This window comes from Manduca sexta, chromosome 20 (genome assembly GCF_014839805.1).
Source record: "Manduca sexta isolate Smith_Timp_Sample1 chromosome 20, JHU_Msex_v1.0, whole genome shotgun sequence".
Lineage (NCBI taxonomy): Eukaryota > Metazoa > Arthropoda > Insecta > Lepidoptera > Sphingidae > Manduca > Manduca sexta.
The window spans coordinates 15168926-15181155 of NC_051134.1; the positions used below are offsets into that span (position 1 = coordinate 15168926).

General features: G+C 34.2%; 1 protein-coding gene across 1 annotated transcript in view; it reads right to left on the reverse strand.

Annotated features, from left to right (window-relative positions):
• Positions 1–11782, reverse strand: part of LOC119188517 (actin cytoskeleton-regulatory complex protein pan1-like) — a 100242-nt gene extending 88460 nt beyond the window's left edge. Inside the window, exons 1-4 of the mRNA XM_037440801.1 lie at positions 11718–11782; positions 10140–10411; positions 6263–6295; positions 831–982 (exon numbers count right to left, since the gene is read on the reverse strand). Of these exons, the coding sequence (XP_037296698.1) occupies positions 831–982; positions 6263–6295; positions 10140–10235 (281 nt within the window). The 5' untranslated portion in view covers positions 10236–10411; positions 11718–11782. The remainder of the gene's footprint in view (positions 1–830; positions 983–6262; positions 6296–10139; positions 10412–11717) is intronic.
• Between the last annotated feature and the right edge of the window lie 448 nt (positions 11783–12230).

Sequence of the window (12230 nt, forward strand, 5' to 3'; positions counted from 1 at the left end):
TGTGCGTTCCTACATTCTAATGCGATGTTTTCGATGTTTGAATTTCAAATGGAAATATCTTTGGATGTAGGTACAGAACTTTACTTTGTGGAAATTCGTTTTAAAATAAAATTGTAATGATTATCAATTTAGTGATTACTTTCACGTGGAGTAAAATGATATATAAAATATAAGAGCTCTCGTTTTGCGAAATTTATACTCGTGAATCCCTAAAAGACAACAGTCTTCCTTTTGCATTAATTTCATTTGTAATACAAATTATAAAATACGAGACAATGACTCTACCTAACTTCTGAGTACAATTTGTAATGAAAAATTTAAAACTTAACTTACGTAAATATAATGGAATTTAAAATTTATAAGTAAAACAACTGTACTAGACACGCAAGTCATGATGTAAAGGGCTCTGCACTAAGTGTAATTACTTCGCATTATGAAAAACATCTAATGTCTCATGGTGACAAGCAAAATTCAATGCCGTGCAAACCTTCGGAATTTAAAGTGGTGATAGTATTGCTACTGATTCTAGACAGGGCGTAATCGCTCACAGCTTTGTCATTCAAAGTTTTGGATTGTGTTGCTATTGTATTTATCAGTCTTACTATATGGCGAGTGATTTGCTCGTCTCGTCGTTGGTACAAAGAAATAGTACGCGTTAACCTCCATTTCGGGAATAAAAAATAGCCAAGGTTTTTGTAATTTCATATCAGAGAAAGAATTTTCCAAATCTTAAGTAATTTTTGAGGTAATCCTTTACAAATAAAAGTACAAAATATTAAATCCCCTCTTTTCATAATATTAGTTTGGATAAAATAAAACATATTACTTACTCATTTAATCCCAAGCGTAGTATGGAGCCAGCGGATCTGAGCATCGAGTGAGCGTCAGCATTGCTCATGCTCCTTGTGGGTCGACCGTTGATGGATGAGATTACATCTCCTTCGCGAATCCCGCTCAGCGATGCCTTACGACCAGGATTCACCTGAAACGGCAAACAGACCGATATTGACATTGTAAAAACGATTATTTAAAATGCCATAGTTTATTAATTAAATGTACAAATAAATAGTTTTGTTTTAAGTGAACACGTGCCATCATAGACCATGTGTTATATTTAAGCGGAAATGAGGTCAAGGGAAAATATATTTCTTTTTAAAGGAAGCATTTACACTAAATAATACAATATTTAAAGTTAATTAATATTATAGTAAAAGAGTCCTTATTTAATTAATATTAATAGTAAGCAGTTAATTAATATTAATCACTTTTTTGCTATAAAATAGCAGCCTTCTGTTTCATAGTAAATATGTTTTAAAGAAAATCCGTAGAAATGCACGTTAATTAATCGCTACTTAAAGTGTTCCATCTGAGCGGTTCATTGAATACAAGAGCGCAACTTGGAAGTTACAAACCGCATTTGGCTGTCGCCGCCTTGCCGCCGGTGAGCAAAACTTTAACATGTTTCCTACCCAAGGAGCCGCTCGCAAACACCCCAACCCAACAAAACACACGCGCACACTACACTATGTTTGGTAAGGTCATTGCCGCAATATAAAAAAACGCATGTATTATTTAATTTTCAAATATATAGAATGTTAAACAGTAACACACAAAACACAAATCACTGCATTTAATCGCGAAAAATACGACGGATTAACCAAGATTACATTTCTTTAAGGCGTCAACAACGCGTGAATCGTGAGCTATACTAAAGCACGAAGGTAGACACGCGATGTAGCGGCCAATTTCATCGAAACATTAAATGGGCATTATACGAAAATGCATGCGCCGTGAGGGACGCACACCTATTGTCAGAGACCATCACTCGCCACGAATATTAATCTTGTTGAAGGTGAGTCGGAGTATCGTTCGATTCTGGTCGTGTACGCGAGACTAAGATCCATATATTCGTATTAGGACGATGAACCCTTATATTGTATGGAAATATGAGGATATTACTTTGTAAATGAAAAAACATGACAGCTTTTTCTATAACCCTTATTATTTATTTACAAAAATTAAAAGCTTTTATGTTTATATGATTAGTACTTTGGGGTTGTTAGGGGTTATTCAAATTTTGCTGTTGATTATTAAAAAAATCCATTCTTGATAGAACTTTTACAGCGTAAGAATATAAACCATCGTTTTATTCAACGATTAAGTAATGGGGAACTCTTTTCACAAATCAAAACATAGTTCCGTAATTTGTTAAAAATCTCAAGGCACAAAAAACTGTTTGTATTAATAAAAGCGACAAAAGAAACAGCAATTAATTACATAATTATTAAATGAAGACAACCATTCAAGCAATTCAGGTGATATACACACTTTTATTACACTTCATGTAGTACGAGACAAAAAATACTATCTAGAAACCATAGGTTACAATAGAAATCGTACCTAAAGTAGCTCAATATAAAATATAAAAGGTCTCTACGATACAGAGGAAATTCAAATTGCACGTATCCATTGTTCCAGAGCCATGTAAGTCAGTGAGCAAAGAGCTTAAACGTGTAGGAAACGTTCGAGCTTAGTTACAGATTAATGGCTGTTCATCGAATATCGATACCTCAATTTCCATTTGAATGTTGAAAAGTATACTTCACGATTGCAGGTAACATTTCTACCGAATATATTTGGACGATTTTTATTACAGACAGTCCCAAAATTCACGCAAGATTTGAATTTTAAGCTATTCGGACAGTTATAGTAATGAAAAGATATGTAACATATGACCGCTTGGTGTATTTAAATTGATAATGATTTAAAATGTACGAGCCTGCATATTTAAAAGTTATATCGCAACAAAGAGCCTTCTAGTGTTATAATTAAAATAAAGAGGAAGCGCCCGATGTCCTGTTAGTGCAATTAAATCAAGAGTTGAAACGCTCTAGACAACTTTATTCGTTTAAAACGGCAACAGACAATGGGGTATCGGAATAATAATTATATTTCCATGCGTTGGAAATAATTAATTTTTCTCAATACGCGATTGTACCGTTTGTTTTACATACGGATCATTTAACAGGAAAACAACTGACAATGTAATTTAGTTTCATTCTAAGTAAATTTAGTTTTAAACAAAAACAGGTTTAAAATTTTTAAATTATTATATTAATCAAACTCAGTTTTTAGGTAACATCTTATACGCTTTGAAAACGTTTAATAAAAAAAACTCACCCAATAACTGGGTGATCAATACAAATTCCACGTTAAATGTTATATTAAAGGTACATTCTTTGAAAATTTTTCTTTCCTTATTCTCAAGAAGAAAGGACAAGGAACTAAACAGCAAATAGTATTTACTAAATAAATACTATTTAGTCCCCGAGGAGCGACCACACTAACAGAAACTTTGTTCAACATGTTGCCGAAGTCTTAAGTTGTAAACATTTCATTTAATGTCTAAAGAGGTTTCGTTGTTTGTTTTACCGATAATTTTATAACACTTCGACCTAAACCACATTAAATACGAATGTCTCATGCGTGAATCAATTCCAGAAAGTTCTAAATCATAATATTATTATCGTGATAGGTAATTAATTTCTGCGCTGATAAACATTACATAAAGTAACGTGTGATACGATGTGCTCCACAGTGAGAGCTTCGTTGCGTCGCCAATTTAATAAGACCTCTAGGAGGTCTGTTTTCACTGAACTTTACTAGCTTTATACATGACTTTGAAATAATTGAGGATCTCAACCAACTGGCCAGTAAAAGTTTGCATAGTTGACATGCGTAACACGTAGGCCGCGTGACTCCACGACGCACGTGCGCGGCCTCTACGATCAAAGCCTCTATCTGTTTGTATACTATGACCAATTTATTCTCTTTATTTTTTTGATGTCCAATATAGATTCCTCACTTCTTACTGTCTAGCATATCGGAAGATATTTTTATCGTAATGTACTACATTCTTTATAGGTACAAAGATAACAAATTTAAAACAAAAAATCACAAATACCTAAGTAGGTTTATGAGTTTAAAGAATTAAAACCGTAATATTATTACTTCATAGATTTCTCGAGTATGAATCTGTGAGCAAAAGAATAAAACTAAGTTTGTATTGAAAGAACTACAACTCCAATATAAAAAATATCAATTCAGCATTTCAACAAAATGTAGTAACAAAAGGCGCACGGATAACCATGTTAGTGTTCTTGTTGGTTGTTACAATTTAATTTGATCTCGTTTTATGTTGCAAAGCGCGAGTATCGTAAAGTACCCGCGTTTTGCTCCTCGCTGGTGTAATCGCGCAGTTACATGACGATTTTCTAAACGAGCGCGTGTAATTGTCGAACGTGGGGCATAATTTACGCCCTGGCACACGACAATGCGCCGTCAACCCTCTCAGCCTTAATAATGCCTGTAACCCCGCAACCTCGACTTTCAACATCACTTGCCATCATGTCACTTACGCTTTGATCGCGCACTTTACATTACAACTTGCTTTTTCGAAAGGCTTCACACGATCTCATATACTCTAGTTCCATAATTTACCCCGTATTCAGTAGAAATAACTAGCGCCTCCGAGAATAACGTTTTAACTAACACCGCAAATAACCTTGTTAAAAATACCTCATAATTAGAGCTTTCGTATTTAATAAAATCAGGAAAATATCTGACCTGCTTTTTTTTACTGTTTGTTTTATGATTTAACTGAATTTGAAATTATGTACTGAAGAATGTAAGGGCTTTATCACACTGGCGATGTGCAAGCGTGTTTACATCTACGCGATTAGTTAATGTGAGTTACAGCGAGTTCGTTGCGACTTTGCGACGCTGACACAATTCGCGACGAATCTGTCGCTTATATGCGATGAGCACGTTGATGAATTATCTCTGACATTCAGAAATCGCTTAAGATATTTAAAGATATTTAAGTGTATAAGTAGGCAATTATATCATAAAAGGTTCATCAAATGTTTAATATAAAAAAGCATTTATTTTCATAGACTTGCCTAATTTAAATAAAAAATATCAACTATAATGTAACAGATTATTGCGGCATAAAGACGTCATTCGCTAAATAAACCAAATACAATAATAAAGAACCTTAATTTGGCCAATGTTCGATAGTTATTAGACCGTGAACAATAATCCTTACACTAAAGCGAAGGGTCGGAATCCGAAGCTCTCGTTACATTCAACGAGGGTTTTTCTGCCTGTCGGCGACATCTTTTGATGCCACGGATAAAAAAGAAAAAATGAAGTAATGAAAAAATGTGCAAAGCTCACTCGCTCTATTTCTCTAATAGAAAGTAAAACTATTGTTTGGCTTTCAATATTTTACGTTGAGACCTTTTTGTCATTAAGTAGATAGGCTTATCTCTCCTTATCCCGCGCTTACGAGTTAACAATTAGGTTAAAATACTAGGAGGATAGGATATAATATATCAAGGCAGGCTGCTTCGGGCATTGCTTATTAATAAAAGTATATTTATTATTTTGTTTATAGCGCTTAGCCGAGACGAGCACGCCACTCGTCTGATGGTAAGCGATAGAACGGCTTATCAGTAGCAATAACCATATTGTGTGTACTTTGAATATTCTTTCACAGATATAGGTACGCCTTTAATTCCCGAGAGGATAAGCTGGTGCTGGAAGCGTGCACCCACCTTTCGTCGCGACGTGCATTTCGCTAATGCTTTGATAAGAGTTAACCTATCACAATATCGGCCACCATACTAGGGACTGATACCTACTGAATAGAAAAACGTAATATCACTCTATCCATACCCAATTTCAAACCCGAACTCTCAGAGTGATAGTCGTACCGCGATACAACTACTCCACCGCGGCAGTTGATTCAAAGTAATAAGATATCAACACTGAATGTATGCAAATGGAACGTTTAAAACGTGAGTAAGGACGAGGATATGAAAAGATAAAACGACAAACGTGAATAGAAATGTCGCCAAAGAAGCTCACCACTATACAAGGTGAGTGCGAAAGTGTAATCGATTCAAACTTGAGCGTTCGGAATTTCGATAAAAAACTATCAATAAATGCAGAGGAATCGACGTTTTTTTTCTCTTTGCAAAAGACTGATAAATAGATGTCCGCTTTTACGTTGAAATATCATTATTATTTACAAAATATCAAAAATGCAAATATTAATATTCATGCCGATCGCATTAGTTGTTTGTTATGTTCGTGAAAAACGTTAGAGAGAGGTATAATAAAGCACACACAAAATCTCGTTAGTGAAAGTGATTGATATTGTTTGCCGAACAAACAGGTTTTGGCACATCTTACTTACATCGAGGGTGCTTTCTGGAGTATCACTGTAGCTCTGAAATTAAATTATACAAGACTATGTAAGTAATGGCATATTTTTTAAATAATTAAATGTACATTTAAGCAACTGCCTTCATCAAAATAATATGGATATTTGACTGTTTGCCAGAAACACGAAGCACCTAACTTAAAAAAAGGAGGGTATTATTCGACAAAATACATGATACATTATATTTTAATGACTTAATATGCAATATGAAATACGACAAAAAGGCTCGGAAAGATAGGTTTTTTCAAACATAGCTAAAAAGGAGGTCTAATGAAGCCGTAGTGGATATTATAATTAATTATTTTACTTAGCAACTGGAAAGGACGGCTAAATAATCATATGCTATCTTCCGCGTACGCCAGCGCTACGATGAGTATGACGTAACACCCAAGAACTAGTATATTTGGATCCTAATCTTAGACGACTACTTTACTAAATTAAAATGTTTAAATAAGATTTATTTTTGCATTTAAAAATACATCATTTAATGAGTTTTCATAGATTTCAAGAGAACCTAATAATCCGTAATCGTTGCGAGCATACGCATCAATACCTACTATAAAATATACACTCAGTTAGTATAAATCCATCTATTAAGCTCGAGACAATTCATTTTGTGATAATGCCGCCCGGCCTCCATACGTTTTATGGAGCCTTTATTAATATAAAAAATAATTAATGCTCTATTATAATAACAATTGCAATAAAAAATAAATTATAATTCACAGAATATTGCAACCCGATATCTGTAAGTTTCGAAAGTCTAATAGTTTGCATACCTGTGTATACGGCAAGAGTTAAGAAACACAATTCAGATGGACGGAACATTGCAAATACGTTAATTAAAAAATGTCTCGGCAAAAATCAAGTCCCTACGCGAAAAACGACGGCACCGCGCCGCCAAATCTAATTAAATTCAAAACAGACAACAAGCTCTCAAAACCACAATAGAATGCAGCCACTTTAATATTTTTCTGGAGAGCACTAGACTACCAGCGTCTACTAAGATATAAAGGTTCCAAAATAAGATATGGAAATAAATACAGATTTATTTTTGGTCGTGCATAGTAAATTAGAGACCATTCAGATTCTAGAAGACCGGCATTCAATTCGCGTTGTTATTATTTCATATCATAGAAATATAAAAAAATAAAGCGGCGATAGCCTAGTTGGGTGTGGAACGGACTGCCAAGACGAATGTCCGCAGGTTCAAATCTCAAGGGCACACACCTCTGACTTTTCTAAAATCATGTGTGTATTCTTAGTGAATTTATCGTTCGCTTTAACGGTGAAGGAAAACGTCGTTAGGAAACCTGCACATCTGAGAAGTTCTCTATAGGAATTTCGACGGTGTGTGAAGTCTACCAATCCGCACTAGGCCAGCTTGGTGGACTAAGGCCTAATCCCTCTCAGTAGTAGAGGAGGCCCGTGCTCAGCAGTGGGCAAGTATAAAATACAGGGCTGATATTATTATTATTATTATTAGAAATATATAAATAGTATGTGGTTTTTTAGCTCCATTGAACTCTCATTAGGCATAGACTTATATCTAGTATTAGTTACATCACTAAACAATATTAGAATGTAGCAGAAAAGTGGTACAAACTTCGAATTGTCATATTTTTTTCGTATTTATGGAACTGAAGTCTCTTAACGCCGATTTGTACTATAATAAAAAATCATCATAAAAGTTTATGGTACAACCTACGTTTCTATTGAGCAGTGTGCAAAATTCACGTGAAGTAGTTTTCATTACATAGAGTTAGCCACTTCTTACTTAAGAAATATCTCAAAGTTTGTTCTACATGCAAGAGAGTATCAACTATCGTCTAACTTTGCACTACGACATCTAGACTAACCTGAAAATTTACGTCAAAGGTTATGAAACGATTTAAAATTTATAAAATCCGCTCTCAGCGTCAGCAAACGGAAGAGACTGCATTTAAAAACAAACTAAGTATAACTCAGAATTATGTAAGTGTCGACATAACTAGGAAGTGCAACTGGCGGGTGTACCTTCTACTACTTTGCTACTACAATACAATTCTCTTGACAAATTGTACAGTTGCCCACAAACAAAGTGCTCTCAACGAGAAACGAGCTGTGTTTCACGGTTTACAACGAACTTTAATTGCGTAATCTGATATTACAGCTCTTAGCCATTATGAACCAAATTGCTTTCTTTTGTTATTACTCGAAAGTGTATTAGAGCGAATTACTCCATCATTAATTTCCTTATAACTTTCGAATTTCATGCAACTTTTACGATTTGCCTTTTAAGACCGTTTGCATGTTTTATGTAGTAAAAAATACTTCATTGAGACGTAATAAGTTCCTAACTAAGGAAAGTTGTATACGGTAGTGCTATCTTACAATTTATGAAGTCAATATGAGGCGAATTGCATACTGTGTACCATTGTTTATAGAAATAGGTCATAATGTGTAAGCTTGCATTGTGTGTTTTCCTAATTTGTATCCCTAACCTTATACTTTTGTTTAAGGGATTATGCCTCCTATATTTCTCTGGAATTGATAGTAAACGGAGTTTCATTATAGTTAGCATATATTATAAACTAGCTTCCGCCCGCAGCTTCGCCCGCGTGGATTTCGGACTTCAAAAATGGAGCCGGTCGCGAACGTTCGAGAATGTTCGTTTTACGAAGCTACTCGCTAGGTGATTCGCTAGCCTCTAGGTGCCAAGCAAGCCGTCTGCCTGTGCGTTCGCGACCTTATATATTATACAAAAATAATCCTTATAGCATGATTCAGTATTCATAATTTTGGTGTTTCTATACCGATTTCTATGATTCTTTTTTATGGAATATTTAATTAATAATGTTAACTTTTTTAATTAGGGATGACTGAGAGTGTTATAAACGTAAGAGTAGACAAATATAATGAGAAAGCTTCGAACTGCTAAGCTATCGGGAGTTACACGTGTTATTGTGAGTCAACCATAAAAGATAGACATATGCTGTCGTGGGATATTTTTACATAATTTTAAGGAGAACATTTCCGTCATACATGATTTCTGTGTAGCTTTAACCATTAAGGTTGCACACGCGACGGAAGCTTAAAAATGGAGTAACTTCTCCCGTTTTCCCAACATTTCCCTTCACTGCTCTGCTCCTATTAATTGTAGCGTGATGAAAAGTATACTATAACCAGCACAGGAGTATTACAAATAATTGTACCAAGTTTCGTTAATATCCGTCGAGTAGTTTTTGTTTCTATAACGGTTATACAGACAGACAGACAGACAAAAATTTTACTAATTGCATTTTTGGCATCAGTATCGATCCCTAATCACCCCATGATAGTTATTTTGGAAATATATTTCATGTACAGAATTGACCTCTCTACAGATTTATTATAAGTATGACCTCTCTACAGATTTATTATAAGTATAGATAGAAGAAGATAGAAGATAGATTATTGCTACCCTTATTATACTACAATAAATAAAACTGTTAAAAAGGCATTAATACTATGAAACCATTTATTACTAATTGCACTCGCCATTAGGCAAGCACGTACTGAAATGGCCAGATGTCCGGTTGGTTATCAGACCATATCAACGTGTGCTGTTTTTTCAAATTGATATATTAATAATAATATTCAACCAAATATCTATTGAAATTTTGTGCTTTGGGCCTAGCGGCTGACAAGCACTACTGCTATTTCTAATAGAGTTCGTAAACGCAACTTTAATCCCGAAAGCTTTAAACGACGCATAAGAGCTCCACATTAAACAAACTTCATCAAAACTACACTCGTACTATTCAACAATGCATAATTTATATTATTGTATGAAGTAAAGTGATTGTTAGCGTGTACAAGTGTACAATACCCTTGATATCCTGAGTGGCTGGTTCTGATCGGCGCCGCCGTGCATGCGAAAGCCCCACGGCGCGCCGCCTGTCAGCTGTACCTCCCGCGCCGTCATCCTTCCTCATTCCATAGACCGCATTTACAATTCACGATTTCACTTACATAAAATGTTCGGGTAACTTAATATCTGTCATAATGCAGAAAATATTAAAGCGTAATTTGGAAGCCCATTATTATTATCACAATTCAGTTCGATTCAGTCTGTAGTGTCGTTCGGGAGTGTGCTTCAATCTGTAACAAAAAAATTAAAACGTTATAGTAATTAAAAACTCGCGATACATATTTTAGTATAAAAAGTACTTATTTAATGTCCGCAATGCCTAAACTAAACACGTGAAGCGACGTCACTTCCTATCCCAAAGACAATAAAATATCCCAATCAGTTTCGTGTTACTCAATCACTCTAACAGTTTGGGTGGTTAATATATTACTATACATATTTAGCTTTGAGCAGTCCCCGTGACCGTTTAAATACCTCATAAACTTTTAAATGCCCGCCTAAATATCCCGAGAGCATAACAGATGTTTTTAAGGGGAGGTCGTAATATAAATGAAATAGTTAACCTATTTCTGTTGCTGATTGTTAATGCTCCTAATCAATCACACCTACCTTTTAACATAAGTTAAGATGAAAAAAGTAGCACAAAACGTAGTTCTAACCTTATAAACATACATTTGTGTACAATTAGGTGCTTTAGTGTAGCGTACTTGTAACTAGGTAAAGAGCGGCGTCGTAAACTAGGAATAATTTTATTATTAGCGAGGTCAGTAGGTACACTAACAGAATTATTTTCAGGGTATGATGCAGGCATCCATCCTAAACGAAGGTCACGTTGTACGTGGTCGGTGGAGTATGAATCATTTTTATTTTACAACGTTTTACTAGAATGCAGACATAAAACTCATAGGGAAAGTTTTTAAAATATTTGTTAAACATCAAATTAATTATTACCGAGCTTAATATAAAAAAGAAAAAATTGAAATATTATATACAGGGTCATTTTGACATTACGTGAATAATTGAAACCACATACTGTCTCAAAAATCATATATGAATGACGAATATTTTCTCCAAAAATCGAAGTTTTATTATTTGTTTTTTTTTTATAATTTTGTAGTTTAATACGAATATGGTGTGTGCGAGAGTGTATTTCTGACTGGATATATGACGTCGCCGCGGCGACGAATTATCTTAGAGGTAGTGGCGTTAGGGCGCTTAAAAATAAAATTACATTTTATTAATATACATTTTATTCGACACTTACGTTTTTTATTTACATTTCCGATTCAAAAACCTTATCGTAAAATGTTTTTTTCTCGAAGACTAGGAGGTGGTTTAATTTAGTAACGCAATGTCTAATGACCCTGTATGATATTGTTTTATATATATATATATATATATATATATATAAAACAAATATATATATATATATATATATATATATATATATATATATATATATATATATATATATATATATATATATATATATAAAACAATACATATATATATATTAATCGGCGATATTTTTCTTACTTTTCTGCTGAAAATCGGCTCTTTCTGAAACGTGGCGGTTTGTATCTGGCCGAGAGCAGCTTGCCTAGTAACAAATCTGTAAACATGTCCATGCTATTACCCTGCCGATCTGGGACGTGCATTGCGATTACGGGAAATTGACGCTAAATATATTGCCCGCATGTTATTCGTGAATACTAGTGCATGACTTCGTTATAGTGCATTTGTTTATTTACATTCCATCTATGGGTTATTTAAAGCTTGGTATAGCTGGCCTATATAACAGCAGTCGAACACATTCCATTAAATTAGGTCAATATATTAATGTTTATTTGTCGTGTCAAATAATTAGTTCTATCAAGATAGAAAATAGTTCGAGCTCCAAAAATTACATACATGTTTTAGATTATATTCATCGTAAATATAAAGTTGACCACAAAAAGGACAGGTTACCACTATATTCTATCTAGATCAATTTACGTTATTAAAGACCTACTAGAACAATGTATTTTGATAGAGCCTGAGTGATATTTT